Here is a 19040-nt window from a genome sequence, read left to right as displayed (position 1 = left end):
AGAAGAGGAGCCAAAGAAAACTTCTCATACATCAAAAGAAATAAATCATCTGATTACAACACAGACACTGAGTCTCTGTCTCAGTTACCAACCTCTAATCATCTTCTTATTCTAAAAACAATAGAGAGCAAGAGGTCAAGAATCAGGAAAACACCCAAAGTATTGTCCAGTTGGCATTTGGCATGTTATATGTCAGAAAACAAAAACATACTGGGCTTGTGGTTTCAGATAAAAATAAACACAGTTTAAAACACACACAAAACAGGATAAAAGTGTGATTTGGTCTAGGAGTTTTAATACACAAACTGAAACCAGAGACATTTTGAAATCAGCTTCTGTACTTCCAGTCAATGAACTGTCTAAACAAACGTCTTTGAGGACATCACTAAGTGTTAAACGAGACAAACACCTGAATCAAAAGGGGAAAACTACAAGACTATCAAGACTGATGTCTCTGAGAAGAACTTTGGTAACAGTGTTGGACTGCCATGATTTCAGTAGGTTTCCTGTTTGAAAGCTCAACGCTGCACATGCTAATCTATGTGCACCCCTGAACAGTGTGTCAAAGGTGGATAAAAAACACCTTCAATGCCACATGAGTATCTGAACAATGATTTATGTTCTAACATATGATATAGTGTACAGCATATATATACTATACATATGATTTAGATGCAAAAAACCCCAATATGCAGCAGTATGCACTGATAGCCTGACATCACAATCTGGTCTAATTCTGTCAATTTTATTACAGTAAATGCTGGTATCTGCCACCATCACTGTGTTCCAAAATAAGTCATGTGTCCATTATGGATTGCACTGCAGTGTGTCACAGAAAAATGGTAGCATACAACAGTTGAACTCTGCTCCAAAGAAAGGTGTCATCTGCAGACACCGATAACTGAGTGAGGCACTGAGCTGCTGAAACAGATCATTTTTTTGTTTCATGTATCCAACAAGGGGCAAAAGACTGAACTACTGTTTCATGGTGGGTTTCCAGTTCCTGAGGCTTCACTGGCATGTCATCTTAGAATGACACTGAGAAAAGAAACTGCAACATAGTTCATATCCTGACCAATAATCAGGGGAATTCAGATCCAGTAAAAGCATAATTAAAGAGTGCACAGTTAGAAAACCTGTGACTGAAGTAGGAAGTCACACATGAAATCAGCAAAGCAAGTAAACCAAACCGAAACTGCTTACAAATTGCTGCACAAACTAGTTTTTATCATCATTGTATTTCTCAGTTTCTTATTTTATTTTTGAGTCTACAAAGAATAGTCAATAAAAAATGTATTTAAAAAATATCTTACTGCAGCATAAAAACAATCAGAAAAGTCATGTGCTGTTCAATCATCTCTATGTTTAAATGCAATTTAATCTCTTTTTGGTTGTTTATTTTAAATTAAGTGATGCCCTCATGTTCACCCACAGACAGTCAAAGGTTTTTGTTCAAGTTAAAGCATAAAACATTTACACCATCTAATTTAAAGGAAATATTTTCAGTTCACACTAAAATGTCATTCGCTCAGTATGAGCAGTGATAAATAAAGGCTACAGGAATGTGACACACAAAGCAGCAGAGCTGCTTCACATGTTTATCTGATGCTGTCCAAGTTTTGACGTCGGTAAAGATTTAGAACCAAATCTCTGATTTCATCTCGTTTCCTCCAGACCTGCTGCCGTGGAAACCAATGTTCTAGCTGTAGAGGGAGGTCAAAGTGCACCACAGGGTCCTAAGAGCAGATACACAAGCAATTTCCCATTACTGTGTAAATGGCTTTAAAAAGTTTTAAATCTGACAATTTAATGCTTTTGCTGAACCAATATTACAGTCACCATTTTTAAACATGTGTAAACCCTAGACAAAGAGAAGCTGACAAGTTCTTTACCTCCAAAAAACTCTCAACATATTGCAGCAGGTAGAGGCCACAGTCGCTGCTGTTGTCCTGAAGGGGAACTCGGCAGTGTGAGCTTTGCATCTGATCAGGACCAAAGTCCCTTTCTGAACCACGACGGACCTCCCATTCTGACTCCAAGTAGCTGAAGGATCAACACACCTTATCTTACATACATTTATAAACACACATACAGCCACACACAGACTGGTTAAAGGTGACATACTTACTCCCGTAAGAGTTTGAAGACTCGCTCATGGAGAGAACGTTTGAGGGAATCCATGACAAGAATACACGGCCTACAGAGAGGACATGCAGGCGTGTCATTCAATGTTTAAATCCACATCACACACATTTTTTTTCTGAGCATCTTTGAAAATAATGACCACAGTCCTTGTCCTCAGCTACATGGATGAACTTAACTTGGCACTTTATCAGTTTAACAGCAGTTGCAGAGCCCACACATTTAATAAAGTGTGCACACAGAAATGAAATCCAGTCTGAAGCGACCATTCAAGATGACAACCTGAATGTACTCAGTCTGTATTCAAGATATTAAATCTGAACGTGCCTTCAAACTGCGTGTATCCAGTGTCTAAGATAAAAACTTACAGGGTGCCCAGTTGGTCACGCAATTGCATTTGAGGGGTTTACTTAGATCAATATTTAACCAAGAGTCATGACACCTAAATATAGAAGTATACTAAATAATTCTTCTCTTATATTATTCAGTCACTGTTGCACTGTTACTCACTTTTTGCAAACAGTTTTCTTCTGGTAGGTTCGCTCTGTGCAGCTCTACAAACAAAGACAAAATCATGCTGAGCAAACTGGAAGAACAAATAAAGACAAAACTGCCCAATAATATGGTTACAAGATAAAAGAAAAAAAATTCTAAGTGAGTACATCGCAGAATTTGTTCTTACCACTGGACCAGGTTTTGTGTCTTTAGTGGATTCTTCTTGAGCGTCTTCTAAAACAAATGAAAACATCTATTACCTTCAGCTTTACGACAACAACATAAACAAATCTAGTGTTTGAAAAATACACCAGAAGTATCAGACAGTTGCAATGAAAAGCCAACACATGCTGATGTTTGATCTGACAAACGAAGCATCCATCTAGTCAAACATACCTGTGTGTGTGTCCGAATTGTCACTGTGGTTTAATGTGGATGATGTAGGCACTGACTCTGTGTCATCATTTGAGCTTTTAGATCTCTGAATCACCTCTTCAACCTGTAGCTTACTTGTTCCTCTTTGACTGTATCCCATCTGTGATATTGGACCATTCCAGGCCTCATGTTTTTGCTCATGCAGTCCAGGAAAGCAAATGACAACTAAATACCAATGAGCCCTAAACAGACAACAGAGATGTGACATATCAGTGTGTTATACCATAAAAACCTAAAAATGCACCTCTTTACTTGTATACTTAACTCACTCTTGATTGACAGGAACAAAAAGGAAGTCCTTTTTGAAGATGTCCACATGGCGTGTCCATGTCTTCACCCGTTGGTGCCGCCTCTGCCTCTGACAGCTGAGGGCAAAAATAAAAACAGACACACAAGATTATTCACCTGACCTCACAAACACACAAATACCCGTACATGCTTACTGTAAGAGTAGGGCAGGGAAGCTCTGATATATACCAGGACTGTTCATGTAAATATGTCAAACCTTCCAGTTTTAGGAAATCTTGAGTTTTATGCTCTAAGAGCATCGGGCCTAAAGATAAAGAAATAAAGCAATTCATGCTTCAATACATTAAAATCATATGAGGGTCTGGGCAGCAAGTATGCAAAGCAAGGTAAGGCTCTGTAGGTTAAAATGGGCAGTAACTGCAAAACTCCGCGTAAAAGATTTGTTTTACATTCATTTTTTGCTGGCACTACTTACGAATCCTTGGTGCTGCCTTCACTGGCGTTGTCCCTCCTTGTTAGCTGCTTATAGAAGAAGCTGCTGAAGATGTGGGAGCGCTCAGCCACAGCAGCAGAGGCCTTATGGAGGAGGTATCTGGTTAAAAAAAAAAACATCAACACAGTCGTCTTACATGTGGATCTCGATCTCTTCTCCATAAAATTGTGAGGAGCCTTTTGTTTGAATGTATGTGTATGTCTTACTTGAGGTAAAAATCAATGATAACATCATTGAGAAAATGTCCACTGTCAAGGCACTGCAGGTCCTCCATTGTAACTGTTATCCCCCCTTTCAATGGAGGGGGAGGAAACTGGATCAATCTAAGCAGAGGCAGCAGAGAGAAAGATCTGAACCTGATCATCTGCAGGTGTAGGCAGATTGCAATAGTTATAACTTTAAGCAGATCTGGCACTGACGGCCAAATTAAAAGCAGCTGCTTCATTAAGGCCAATAGAAAATTCTGCGTTTGATCATTCAGTCGCACATGGGTGAAGTTTCAGCTTTTAGTGCCAGACTACTCTCTGGTTTCTCAATGAATTCCACACAGTGAGAGATACAAGTTTTGAATTGGGAGCACTCATACCAGATCAATCTAAAGATATGGAATTATCTTGGGTTGAGGTGTCGAAATCCAGACACAAAACTTTGGATCAGATTGGATACTTGCCTGTGAGCCAGGCCCTGATGCTTATATTTAGTCCAGCTGGAGTCAGGTTTACACAGGGACACACAGTAGGATCCCCTGGTTCTCCGATGGCACAGTGTGTATACAGGAATGGGTTCGTCCTTTTTCTGTGGAAGAAATTTATACTATGGGAGCAAAATTTACATTGTAATCGTTTACCTTTAGCAGATCACATAGAGAAAATTAATGGTTCCCATCCACAGGCAAACACAAACTAAATCTGAGGGGTCAGGAGATGATTAAAAGGAGAAGAAAGAAGAAAAAACATTTCTGCCACTCAAAGGTATGCTGATTTTTCCAGACTTCCATTTTGCAAATTAGCAAAAATTTTATTTTTTTGGGACTCAAATAAATAAATTATTTAAATAATGTAATGTAGCTGGATGCTATCATTAAGCATAAGCATCCTCTATGAGGTAGATGCTGTTGCATCATAAGCCATAAAAGTTGGGAATAACTTACCTCAGAGGGATGATCAAGCTCTTGCTCTTTGTGATCATACTCTGGTTTGAGTTGTGTCTCTGTTTCTTGTTCTATCTCTGCCTCCAGCTGCAGTACTGTCTCTTTTTGTGAATCAACATCCAGTTGGATGAGTGGTGCAGCGTTTTTGTCTGTATCAGAATGCAGACCATCATGGTCAGGGGTGAGTCTAGGGTCAGTGCTCTCCAGGCCCAGCAGAGACAGAAGGTGAGAGTCCAGTCTACTTGTTCTAATCATCTCTATGCTATCATCCAGAGAAAGAACAGGAGTTTTGAAATCTTCCAAATAATGAACTCCATCAGCATCACGGGGAACAATGGATTGCTCATCTGCAAGACTGCTGAGACAGTCAATTTCCAGGAGGGAGCGAAATAAAGTCCCCTCCATTCCCTCCAGAGGAGCTCTAAGAGTCATCAGGATGAAGGGGCTCGCCTTACCTGTTGAAACAAAAAGTCACATTATTAAACAATATTGAAATTTAGAAAATTTGCAGTACTTGTAAATTTAAACCACAAAAATATCAACACTTGACAAAGCTGCCAACAGTTCTGTGCAGGTCAAGTCTGCAGCCATTTAAGTTTAGTAACAATCATGTCTGCAATGACTTGACTGTTATCAGAATAGAAGTTCTGTTTTCCATCTTTGCTTTGTTCTTCATAAACAAACTAAATTTCACAAAAATACAGTCAATGGCACAAAAAAACATTTAGAAATGTGAAATTGAACAACTGACTCCAAGTAAACTCTGAACCTCAGATGGGAGAATTCTCACCGGTGTTCGTGGTTTCATCATGTTTGGCACACAGCTTGAGCAGGTCCTTCTGTACAGCAGCTGCAGCAGTTTCTGACACACATAACAGAAGGAACGCAGGAGGGGAGGGCTCCTCATTCCAATTTAAGTGAAGCTCTTGGTCCTCCAGTTCCTGCTGCTCCCATACACTGTACTTCCGCAGCTCTTTGCGCTCAAAGGTCAATATCACCTCCACCTGTTCATTAATGTCTGGAGACAAGAGGTTATCAGCTTAGCTTTGCAGCTCACAGTATTGGTATCGTACTGTGAACACAGGTCCACCTCAGCACCGTGAGAATCGACGGGGCTTACACCTGTCCACATGGCCGTCATCTGTTCATTCCAATTACTTTCTTAATTTAGTATTACAGACAACACAAAAACAAGACAAAGCAACTCATCATGGTACATTTAAGTAGCAAAACTAAAAGTTACAAAGTTTACAAGAAAGAGGTAGCTCCACAGAGGAAACAAAATTAAACTTTCAGTTTCTGATATAAATGTATGTATTTTAGACAGTTCTGATGGAGCTCAGGATTTATCAGAACTGTGGCTGCTTTATTCTGTGCTTCTTCACTGTACTTCACTGTACGTACCTGGGTTGTGTGTGTGTGTGTGTGTGTGTGTGTGTGTATGTGCAATATTCCTGTCAGTGTGTCAGGAGATTTAAGCTGCTGTGCCTCATGCATAAATGCACGCAGCAACGGAGAGATACATATATACTTATTGTATCAGGATGGATATTGATGTCAAACCACCAAACAGTTTTTTGAAATATTACAGTCTGGACCAAAGTGGTGAATTGACCGACCAACCAACCAACGGACAGACACTGTCACCCTTAAAGCCACACTATTAGCAATTTTTAAAAAAAATCTAAATTTTCCTGTATAAAACAGAATTGGATTGCAGAACTCTGCTGACTGCACCCTGAAAATTCTTAGGATGTTTTCTGAAGGCTAGGATCAAAGCCGAAGCTATGCTTTATTTCAAGGTTATTCAGTGGTCATTTGTTTTTCAGAAACTGAATACACAGTATATTGTTACAAGAATGTTGTTCAGTTTGTCCAAAGCTTTTTAAACAACTAATATGCAAAATATTTTGTTTAACAAAATATTTTCTTACACACACAGGGCCAAGATCAAATCTCAAGGAATACACATCTTAGCCCCCTGGAGGGGATAGTTCACAGGCTCAAGTGTGCACGAGAGCCTTGAGGGTCTAATCCAGAGACACACGTATACTTCAGCATCTGAAATAGACCACTAAGCTGTGAGTGGGTGGCGTGCAGACAACACGAACAAAACAAGATGAGATGAGTTCCTCTTCTAGACTAAAGGTCACAGCCAGGCCACATCAGCTACATAAATGCTATGATTATACAGTTAAAAATTAAAAGCTATTCACAACATTACCTGTCAATGGGATGAACATTTTTTGGTCTTCTATCTGTGAAAAGAGAGTAGAAGAGTGTCACACACACTGAATGGGTTTGCTATCAGCAAAATGCATGCATTTGTGGGTTGTGCACGTTACCACAATGTTGCCATTCGATTTCCCTTGGTAACCTCCACAGTGCAGGGTAGAAAAGCCCAAGGCCATGCCGGTGTAGTCCACACTGGGGATGAGAGAAACTGCCATCGGAGGAAGATCTACAACTATACGCAACAGCTGCAACAGACAAAAATACATACACATTTAGGAGAAAACGCAAACAAGGTGGTAGGTAAGATAAATAAGACTGGTACACATAACAATACAAAAACACTACACAAACACTTCAATGGGACTGAGCTATAAGGACAAGTAATATGACTAAAACCAATAATACAACAGCAGTTACATTATTTGACCGGTTTCAACATTTTAAAGCCAATATGCGCAGGATAGGGAAAAGTCCTTACTTTGGCGCCATCTGATGGTGATAAAAAGAATGACATAGCAAGCTGCTGATTTTCTGTACAATATTACAAAGTTTTTTTGTTATCCTGAATTGTTTAACTTGTGGCTAAAATTTGGGGTTTCAGGGGGCACTATCCTGCAAACATGAAGGCAAATGAAAAAATGGAAACTATCTACCATTTTTTAATATAACCAATCACCTTAGTGGTAAATACTAGCAGAGAATAACTTGAATTTTCCTCTTACTACCTCAAAAAATCCCAGTCTGCTCTCATCACACAAGTACAAGCCTAAGTTGTCACACAGGAACACTGATCTTGATCTTTTATGAAACGTGTGTCGTTATTACTTAACCAGTGTGGATCAAATACAATACAGGGACACATTCTGCCAACCTGCAAGTCCTCTGTGTGGGAAGCTTTCTGCTCTTTGGTCACAGCTTCTTGTGGGGACTGTCCCTGTACTGCTGTGTCTTCCACAGTGACCAGCGCTGGGCTGCAGTGCTGAGAGTCGTCACAGCTCTCCTCATCGTCACTGGACAGCACAACTGAAATACAAGCATGAAGAACACATGAGCCCCAGAGTGAATTTGGACAAGCTACATTACTGCTTTTAAAGACATGCACATTTCCAAGCACAGTGCTCCCTTTAGTAGTGGTAATCCTGGAAAAGACATATGGGTTGGATTAAAAAAAAAAACAAAAACACGTTAGCTGATAAAATGCAGGAATGCAGGGCACACACAGGCAACAAAAACGTGAAGTTCAAAACAAAACAAAACAATAACTTATTAAGAACATGCTTGAACCAGGTGACAGAGGAAAATACACTCAGCTGCCAGCTTATTAGGTACACACAACGCAACAATCCTCCGATAAATTCTACCTTCATTGTGTTGTTTGTTTTATTTTGTTTATCGACTGATATAAGGATCAAACACTCAAACTGCTAAGTTATATCAAGCTGCTTGAGAAACCGTTTCCTGCTCTGTTTTAAATAAATTTTAATTAAGCAGAATTCCACGGAGGCATCACTCATCCTGTGTTGGTGGCACTCACTGGGTTCAGAGGGGCTAGCTTTGGTTGTGTTGTCATGGCTAGACAATACACTTTGTTTGGGGGTATCAATAAAGTCTCCAGCCTCCAAATTCGGGTTGATGATTGGGACCAGAGCACCTGCTGGATCATCTGCTCCCACAGTGAACTGTACAATGCTACGATCCAGGCTCTCCAAATCACCATCTTCTCCACTTTCTCCTACACAAATACGTGTTGTAGCCGGTGCTCCATCTCTTTTGTTTTCCCCTGAGAGGCGAAGCACACTCTCACGATGGCGTTTGGGACTGCCAGTTCCATTGCACTGGGACCCTGCATCCTTTCTTTTCCTTTTCTGCTGAGAGAGAGCACAGAATAGATCAAGTCAAAGTTGGTGTGAGACAACTACAGCAAAGAATAGAGCCACGTCCCATGTTCAAGTGCAAGACAAGAAGACTTGAGAGAAAAGTCATCAGAGATCTCATGATGTGACATGAAGTGGTTTATTCAAACCACACACACCATTACACAAAGAGCCACCATGTTCACACAATATTTGCTACTTAGTCCAAGATGGTGCAGAACAACAGTGAGTCTCATACTAATGTTAAGAAATCACATTCTCAGTATAGGGTTTAAAACTTTTTTTAAATTAATGTATATCACCCCGAGAATTTTACTGGTGATCACCCAGATTTTCCTTCATCAGTTTTATCATGAAAAAAGACACAAAGGATAATGGTGCTAAGTGTTCACTATTTTCTCACTAGCTGAATATAAACCTCGTTTCAAACCTTTCTCTTTCTCTGTGACCCTGTATTGAACTCACCAAACTGTGTTGTACTTCTTTTTCTGGATCAGTCCACCTGTCCTTGATGCTCGCTGGAGAGAATTCATCACATCCTCCTCTATCCTCAGTAGGCTCCCAGCTCACTGACAACCCACAGTCTGTATGAGACAGACAAAGTCTGATCAAGCTAATCCAAAAATATGCAAAACAACATCACTACTATTTTTGAAAATAGCAAAAAAACAATATCTGAATCGCAACTTGAAATGTCTTTAAAGGGAAAAGTTTCTGCTGTGTTTTATTTTACAGAACTATAAAGTGCAGCATCTGTTTTAGTCTGGAGAAGAAGTGAAGAGAATCAATAAATGTTTTCATTTGGAAGAATGCTTAAATTAGGAGCACCACATCAGCAACCATGTGTGTCTGAATTTCTTCATGTTTACACACCAACAAAGTCTTCTTCACAGTCCTTGCCTATTATCACCTCCTGGATATCTTTTTCCTTTTTGTCCACGTTGTCTTCAGCATTTTGTAACCTTCTCCGGAGTCGTGATCTGAAGACATCAGGACAACAATTAAAACCGTGTGCTCTATATGCTTTCCCACTTTTAGCATGGCGTTGTGCACTAAAATTGTATCTAACCAGAAAATCTCTCAGATTTAACACAAACAACTGGAGAAACATATTGTGAAATCTTTCTGTGTGGAATTATTGCATATAAAATCACCACATTTTCTGCCTGGAAAAAACACAGAGCCAAGGATGCAGCTGACTGAGCCAAACTCCATTAAAAGGTCATTTCTCTAATAAAGAATACTGAATACTGTTTAATGAGTATTTTTGTATTATTCACCACCACACTATCCTGACTTTTGAAGTATATTTCTTGTACAAATACCAATGCAATATCATAGAGTATAAAAAGAAAATGCACTTTTTAGAAGAAAATGACCACACAAGCTTTTCATGCAAATGGGTCCCATTTTCTGATTGATCATTCACAGTCAGGTCCTTAAGATGCGAGTCTCCCTTTCTCTTCTGCAACTATGGTGTTATTATCATTAGTGTTATTATTGTTATTGTTACTGCCAAAATGCTGCAAAATCCCAGGAATAACAGTGTGCTGTGCAGAAGCCACAGGAGGAACTGGCAGGCACTTGACACCCAGGGACCCACAGAGATTCTATGCCTTCTTCATAAGAGAGGATTGCAAAGATTCCCGAGCACCACTGACATTCAAAAAGACTCTGCAGTCAGTAATGACAATTTAAAACAAAAACAGCAATAGTAAAATTATCAAAACATTTTGTGTTATTCGTGTATGCAGATGTTTATTATCACTCTAGTACAATGTGGGAGAAAAATGTTTTTCCAATCTACTGCGTGAGCAGCTACCACTGGAGTGAACAGGCTGCAACAATGAAGGGTGTGGGAGGAAAATGCAGGAGGAGACTTATGTGTTGGTCTATCTCCTAGCCGGAAGAAAAAAAAAAGCATGTTTTCCTGAGATGCCTAACCTTTTCTTTGACAGTGACTTCCTACCTTTGAGAGGGAGAGAAGGTGGTCTTCTGGTTGCATGTAGGAGTTACACTCTGGTTTTTATCATTCCTAGCTACCCTCTGACTGGACCTCCTGTCTCTGCAGACTGGGCGTTCCTCTTGGTGTTGACCACATTCCCTCCGCGCACTTAAAACTTGTCCCCCATTTCCCATGGTACAATTCTGTTTTATCCTTTCCATATAAGCCTTGCCCAGTTCTGTCTTTAGGATGTCTGTCAGGATCAGACAGGGCTTCCTCCTACAGGATGAAACAGAGAAGGAGTTATTCACAGCCTTCCTAGAGCAGCATCTTCTCTGCAACATTGTGCCCCCTTGAAGTATCCTAACTTTTAGACCATCTACCATTGCAGGTCAGGCTTTATGCATATCAGATGATGAAGAGGGAGGGGTAGGCAATTTGACTGGCACAGATAAGCCATGTGCACATTCATGATAAGCTGGGCCTTGACTCATGGTGCTTATAAGCAATGTTTGCTTTGAACAGTATAACTTGGAGTGCAAAATTAATAACGTACACAGAAGAGAAAGATCCCTGACAATCTTGAAAATTTTGAATGTTAACATTAAAAGTAATACCATCTTAACTCAAAAGGCCAAAAAGGTTGTAACTGCTTAATCACTGACCCACTTATATAAAACATAGAAAAAGGTTTCTGTATAATCTGTTGAAACAGCAAGCTGCATCTTAAACAAATATCAATTATGTGTAAAAACTATTAAACTACTAACAATATTGCTTTGATTAAACATAAATGCTATAAGTTCAACAGATAATTGGGATAGGACAATTACACTGCAGATTCTAAAAACAAATGCAGCATTACAAAAGTGTTATGTCACAGTACAAGGAATAATATCAATCCCAAATACTTTCCCATATAACACTGACAAAAAGATAATGTCAGTGTTGCTTAAAAATGACTAGCTTCTGCTGCAATACATCTACCTGAGTTTCAAACATTTGTACAGTTCTGAATAAAGCTAGCCAATTAAAATCATACCAGTCAAAGGAAAATCAGCACATTTACATATACAAAGCATGCATGCACACAGTCATATTTGAAATTTATTATTTGAATCAATGACTATAGGCTGGACTACAGGATTACAGTTGCAGTTACTACAGACAAAGTTGTAGCCTATAGTCCTGCTTTAGATGTTCAACTGCTTCCGAAATAACACTGCTGGAAATAACCTGTATACGGCTCTTTAATATTTAGGGTGAGTGCTCCATCTTGTGGAAGTTTAAAAAAATTGCAATGAATTCCACAAGCAAGTCAAGTTTATTTGTATAGTACCTCTAAAAACATAATATGATTAAACAAATGATGAAATTAAATAAATAAATTGAAGTGAGAGAGCAACCCTGAGGTGGCTGTCAACACGCTGACATCGAGGATCTGATGTTTTGTCTTTGTGGCACAGAGAGGCTGCTGCTGTGTGTCAGGATGCGTCATGCTAGATTTGGTTCTTGAGTACTTTAACTCCAGATCTGCTTGGGTGAAGGCCTGAAAACACTGAAGTTGTCACTGTAATTGATCCCTCTCAGACTGCAGCTTTTGATGAGCCATGTGCTGAGTCTTGAGAGTCTGCTGACCACTGGCTGTCTCTGTGACGTCACCCACAACAAGAGCTCAGTTATCTCATTTGAGATTTTTTTTTTTGCTGTTGTTGTTGTTGTCATTGTTGTCCTTTTGCTCCAGGAGACTGTTCTGCTTCTAGCATAGGCTGGCACTCTTCATAACCCACCATGAAAGTTGTTGTTTACAGATAGCTTTCCATTAAAATGCTGCCCAGTGGAACTCTGATGAACTAAATCACTTTTAGAAAACACTGGCAGAGTGTTGTGTAGTTCAGATGACTTCCCCAGTGAAAAATATCACTGTGGGAATATACTTGTCCAGGATGGCCTTGGCCCAAACCCTGGAAGAGTTTGTTTGTGGTATGTAAGCAAATGAATCAACCATTGGATTTTATGATAGCAGATATGAGACTTTAGCACAATTTCAAAAGATGAACTACGGGTAGATCGATCTGCTGATCGTGAAATCTGTTCAGGAGGTGATCTTGAAATTTATATGTATAAGCTATGTGTATATTTATGCAAATCATTTGGTAATCATGTCAACATATATGCATGTCAGCACAGGTATACTCATGATTAACAGGTCAAACGCTGTTAACACTGCTGTGCTTGTATCCTACATGGTGTACTTTGTGAACAGCGTATGACAGACAATCCTACAGTACTAAGCCATAAATCATTATTTGTAAAAGAAAACTGTTTTTTGACCTATCTCTGTATGAACAAATTCCAAAATCAGTCACTGTTCGTCACCACATGAGTTTGATTTCCCCTGATGCTGATGATGCAGGATGACAACCTGTCTAAAAACTGTCCAGTCAACGGGTTATCTGTCTGTAATGTGTCATATTTAGCCGTCTTGGTTTGTTTCTTAAAAGTCAACAGGAACAGGAACCATACCAAAAGTAAAATGAATAAATGTGTAAGTTTGTACCTTAGTCTGCAACAAAACATTTGAAAACACCCTAAACCTGAATTAGCTTGAGACGAGGCAAAAAATATGAAAAGTAACAGCTTAGAAGAGTCTTACCCGGCCATTTCCAATGGACCCTTGGCTGCATGGTTGGGACCGAACAGCACAGATCCGTTTTTATGCTGTGAATCACAATGTATGCTTTTGCAACCTGCAATTTCTGTCCAAGAAACCTATCCAACAGACAGAAACAGTATGAGTTTCAAGAACAATCCACAATAGCCATGTCACCAACATTTGTTAACATGGACAGACAGAGAGCAAAGATATGAATGTACCTGTTTTTCAGGCTTCCCACACTCTGATGAAACACATGTCATGGGGATTCTGAATGGGTTTTCCATCTAAAAATTACAGGTCTTTTAGTTAACATGCTTGCATAAAATGAATGACATATAACAGCTTGAAACTTGTGAAAATTTCCCTCTATGTGTAAACACAGCAAGTGCAAATGAATGAAGCTTGTGACTTTGATCTGTTATCCATTATTCTGGTAATTATTTTTCTATGTTGCAAGCCTCTGGTCACAGCCAATAAGCCAAGCTGGTAATAAGCAACTTACATAAATTGCCACCATATTCTAAATGTGCCCATGGGTAGGGCAGGTTAGAGCCTAAAAAATAGTCATTTAATTGATTTGTCCATTAACAGGTGATAAATTGGCTGGCTTTGGGTTTCCAAGAGTTTTCAATAACACGTTAACTACAAATGTTTCACAATAAAAGCCTTGTTAAGAACTTAAGTGTTTGTGTCCACTAAAATGCTAGAAGGCTTTTATTATGAAATGGACACAGGAAGTGATGAGTTTGTATTACAAGTAACATAATGCAATAAAAATTGAAGAAGATCAAAATGAGGCTCCAAATACCCACTTTTATAATCCTAAAAACAACCAAAATCAGAACAGAACAAGAGGACATTGAGTTCGGCTGCTGCACAAGTGTGCCACACCTGCTCCATCTGATTAATCTTCAAGTCATTTATCAATTATTACAACTTGCTGCTTCTCTCTTGTGCGATGGTAAATTGACTTTATAATTTTGGACAAGCAAATTAAAAACATAAACTTTGCCTTACGTCTTAACAAGCATCACTTCCTGGTACTTTAGAGACTGCACGATTAACCAGGTAATCAGGAAAAAAAATAGGCAGAGAAAATCATAATAACAATAACTTAAATGCAGTCATAGAACAGCTTATTGTGGAGGCTGTAGGCTAGCGGCAGGATGGTTCCACTTTACTAGCAGCTTAGGTTAGGCAAAATTATGCTGATTGCAGCTGGTCATTGTTGAGCTGTCAAGTGTTATGCCCTCACTGTGATTCAGATGACAGAATTTGGCAATATGGCAATGAAGAGCCATCACAGAGTAGAGCAATTAAACATTCCCAGATCAGACAGTGAGCTTGTAATCAACAGGTAATTAGCATAATTTATGATGGCAGTAATAAAACAGGCATCATTTTAGTATCTTGCTAGGATGAAGCTATTTAAGTTGTGCTCTAAAAGCTCACAAGTTATCATGTATGTCATGAAAACTGGATATTTCAAAAACATGACTCATCATACCAATTTGTCCTTGTCAATAGTGAATGGTATTGTTAAGGCTTTTCTTCGCTCCATCATGGTCCACAGTTTGGTAAGGCACAGCAAGAACACTGCAAGAAACATATGCAAAAACAAATATAAGTCTGTTTCTGTCACAACAGGCTAATCCAGAACTGTAACATGTAAAATCTAAAAAAAGATCTATTCACCAAGGTAAAAGTGCTGCACCCACAGTGTAAGAAAGAGCGCTACTGAAGGTCCTTTGTCCCCACAGCAGGCAGAGTGTAAAACAGCAGCATATCCTAGGACTGCTGCTGTCATTCTTCCACTCCTGCAGGACCACCTACATCCTTAGGATAACATCTTTCACTCATTATTTTTTTATTGTAAATGTTTGCATTACTACACAAAATGTCAGACACTTTATTTTCCCATCTGTGAAATATTTTCCCCCAACAATGCAAAACCCCTATTTGATGACATTCGTGATGGTTATACAACTTCAACCACCATCCCCTCTACCTCAGTTGTGTATATCTTACAGTACATACCATACATTTTCTGTACTTTTTTGTACTATCTTGTCTTCCTGTAATGACTGAATTTCCCCTCTCGGATCAATAAGTTCTCATCTTATCTAAAACTTTTTGCCAACTAAAAAGGTAGTTTTTTAGGTGACTCAATCAGTAACCAACATGGATTCATATGTTGATGTTCTTCTTGAGCTCTATGGAAAGAGACAAAATGTTTAAAAAAACACTTGCAGGACTAACTGTATGTAAATTGAAAATTCCCTAAAGATCAATTCTTCTCTCCTCACCCTGTCAAATTTTCATAAAGTAAACAGAAACTCTGCATGTCTGTATTGCCCTGCAGCAGAGACATTGTAAGCACAAGCAAATGTACATGATTACAGAAGTGCATTCAATTGCTTCACATACACAACTGTGTATGGCAGTGGTACCTCTTATTGATCTTAGCAGACTGATTTCAGACAAAGCTCCGCTGCATCTGAGCTTCAAAAGAACTTAAAAAAGTAGTCTGTGTGTACGCTACCACACCAAAAGATCAATAAAAGAGTTGAGCTACTGAAAAACTGGCACAACCAACATGCTACTGAGAAATGTAGTTAAACTAGTGACACAAAACTGGCCGGTGACTATTTGGCAACCTGGAAGAGAGACTGGTGTGTTTAAAAACAGCAAGTGTCAAATGCTGCATATTATTCCTTTAAGAAATGTATTTTATAACATTTTAAGTTTTAAAGGATAACCTGTGTTCTAAAGCAAGGTGGATTAGATTCATTATGATACATGAAGGCACAAGGTAAGAGTAGGTAAGAGTTTGAGGTAAGCAGTATACATGGAAGGCATGTATAGGTGGCTGATGGGGATATCCTGGACAAAGGGCTCTCAAAATGAAAAAGCCAACATTAAAGTCTGCACTCAAGGCTTAGTAACTTCTAGTTAACCTTTAACTAATCTGAATACTAAAATTGGCTGCACTAATACAGACGTCCATCATCACAGTTACCCCACACATTGGCCTTCTGGCTGACATGAGCCACTTGGCATTGTAGCATATCATCAGTACTGACATACGATATCAAAGAATTAGGTCTGGTTAGGGTGATATCACCAAATTCTGAAAACGCCCAGTGCAATGACTCCAAACAGGAGACCTGCTGTTACTTGGGGATACATGAAGAGTAGGATTGTGGAGTAGTTCAACTAATGTGACAAAATTCAATGGGATAAATAATTGGAATAGTTAATGGACAACTGCTGAAATAAGTAATAAGGCAATGACTAAAAGTCATTACTAAATGACTGGAACGTCCAACCTTTGTCGCTGAAGCAATGCAAAATTAACGAAACCACCAGTTCCATTATATTAAAATATTGCAACATCCACTATTACATGATTAACAGTTTAATAACACCGAGCTTAAAAATAATTATAATGGACACATTTGGAGCATAACCGCTGGTGTTGACGAAGGGGTAGTTGAAGCTCTAAGGGTACGTCTAAAACAAAAGGTTGGCAAACACCGGCCTAGGCACAAAAATGGCAAGAGCCAATATTGATAAAATCCCTTAAACACATGCATTCGTGCAGAGAGGGGAAACTGAGGGTAAAAAAACTGGGTGGTTCAGTAAGGCTGACAACTGAATTGAAACCATTTAGTTTCTTTGTTGAAAAATAAACTACTCATTGACACTTTATGAAGATAGCATTGCAAAGATAGCACGTGTAACGCTACTTAATAACAATAGACTATCCTATTATAGTTATTTTCATGCAAACCCCCGCAACAACCACGCGTTTATTTTAAAGTTGTTTTTCTCCAAAAGCCTGGACACAAAGTGAAAGTTAACACTACTAGCAAGCGATAGTGTTAGTCCACAGAGGTAGGCAAATTATTGCTACCTTGTGCAATATGGTAGCTAAAAGTAAGAGAGTTATAGCTTACCCTAAGCCAGGGCTTCATTTGATGTTAACAGAGAATATAAAGAGAATGTAAACAACTATTTTTCGAACAGCGTTTCCACCTGCACCTTGTAAACACAGTAGGTACACATCTTGCTGGGTTTGTTTCTGTAACGCTAGCTGCTTCACAGTCATTACAGTGTTCCTTAGCAACATCCGGTGAACACCGGAAGTGAATCGGGGGGGGGGAAAAGGCGAGGAGCACGAACAGAGATATAATAAAGAGTAGACGCCATAGACGCCGCATCGACCGCTACTGCCTATTGGCGCTGATGAGCCGTGGGGCCGCCATCTTGGACCGGTCACTCGCTTCAGTCAGTGTAATGTGTTTTGCAGGCGCAGTGAAGTATCAGCGTGTGCATTCAATCATAACTCGCTGAATACTTGACTGATTTTCACTAGTTTTTTTTTTTTTTCTGCAAACCTCATACATTACATGTAGCTATGATACAGGACACATGGTTTGGCCTTTATTAATATTCATACTGGCCTTAACAGTAATAGAATATTCTTTAAAAATCACATTTATTTATAAAAATAACATTTATTTATTGGACTTTTATTCCACTATGCACCTTACCTTATATTGTTTTGCACAATCAACCTGCACTTTCTGAGTAGCAATCCGTTTACATATGTTCACACTGTGGCTCTTTGTCTCTTGTTTTATATACAGAGTTAATCTTGTCGACCTGCTTTCTCTGCACTCTATTGTACTTTATGTAGTATATGTTAGTTTATTTAGTATGTTTAGTCTGTTTTTCCCACTAACAGTTAGGCCTTGTTTGGTTGTTTGCTTACTTTTCACTAACCTATACTGCTGTATTGGGCTACTGGATGCTTGAATTGTCCTCGGGATCAATAAAGTATCTATCTATCTATCTATCTATCTATTCTGATATATGTGATGTATGATAGGTATTTTGCAAAATTCAATTTTCAAGAGTCTTTATTGTCATTATGCAAGCATAACGAAATTTTGTGCAGATTCTTGGCTTAAAAACACACTTATAAATAGTCAGCAGAAAATTAAAATTGCACACTTAAGAAAAAATATAAAAATATAAAATACAAAATACAAAATGAGGTAGATAAAGTGCACTTAGTGCCAGTCTATGGTATGCTGTGTGTGTGTATGCAGATAGACGGGGCAGGGTGTATGTGTGAAGTCCTGTAGGGGGGTGGGATGTGAATGTGTCACTGTATGGGGGTTATTGCTTTAACAGCTCTGGGGAAGAAGCTGTCCCTGAGTCTGTTGGTGCTGGTTTTAATGTTCCTGTACCGCTTTCCTGATGGAAGCGGTACAAACAGTTCGTTGCCCGGGTGGGTGGGGTCTGTGGCAATGCGTCTTGCCTTCTTCTGGACTCGGGCAGTGTAAACTGAGTCC

General features: G+C 39.1%; 1 protein-coding gene across 7 annotated transcripts; it reads right to left on the bottom strand.

The window, feature by feature from the left end:
* Nucleotides 1-273: 273 nt before the first annotated feature.
* Nucleotides 274-17837, bottom strand: senp7 (SUMO specific peptidase 7). 7 transcript variants are annotated; one of them, XM_046404247.1, is made up of 24 exons: nucleotides 17637-17837; nucleotides 15373-15513; nucleotides 15185-15273; nucleotides 13896-13961; nucleotides 13675-13790; nucleotides 11043-11297; nucleotides 9947-10053; nucleotides 9539-9657; nucleotides 8734-9067; nucleotides 8071-8222; nucleotides 7310-7444; nucleotides 7189-7222; nucleotides 5755-5982; nucleotides 4965-5419; nucleotides 4485-4609; nucleotides 4021-4137; nucleotides 3797-3913; nucleotides 3342-3437; nucleotides 3034-3254; nucleotides 2825-2871; nucleotides 2653-2696; nucleotides 2129-2197; nucleotides 1893-2043; nucleotides 274-1736 (listed from the first exon to the last, which is right to left on the bottom strand). In XM_046404247.1, the coding sequence occupies exons 2-24, from the start codon at nucleotides 15482-15484 to the stop codon at nucleotides 1599-1601; spliced, it is 3327 nt and encodes a 1108-aa protein (XP_046260203.1). In that variant the 5' UTR covers nucleotides 15485-15513; nucleotides 17637-17837; the 3' UTR covers nucleotides 274-1598. The 7 variants fall into 7 exon arrangements, with proteins under 7 accessions (XP_046260203.1, XP_046260207.1, XP_046260204.1 ...); XM_046404251.1 differs by having other exon boundaries at nucleotides 2825-2868; XM_046404248.1 differs by having other exon boundaries at nucleotides 15373-15506.
* Nucleotides 17838-19040: the final 1203 nt, after the last annotated feature.

The sequence above is a fragment of the Scatophagus argus genome, chromosome 11, assembly GCF_020382885.2.
Source record: "Scatophagus argus isolate fScaArg1 chromosome 11, fScaArg1.pri, whole genome shotgun sequence".
NCBI classification, from domain to species: Eukaryota; Metazoa; Chordata; class Actinopteri; family Scatophagidae; genus Scatophagus; species Scatophagus argus.
This window is presented reverse-complemented; position numbering and strand designations above follow the sequence as displayed.

Coding starts and splice junctions, on each gene's coding strand:
- senp7 (XM_046404247.1), bottom strand. CDS start 15,484: ATGACAGCAGCAGTCCTAGGATATGCTGCTGTTTTACACTCTGCCTGC. Junction 8,223..8,733: donor AGCTAGCCCCTCTGAACCCA/GTGAGTGCCACC, acceptor CTTGTATTTCAG/TTGTGCTGTCCAGTGACGAT. Junction 1,737..1,892: donor ATGTTGAGAGTTTTTTGGAG/GTAAAGAACTTG, acceptor ATCTGCTCTTAG/GACCCTGTGGTGCACTTTGA.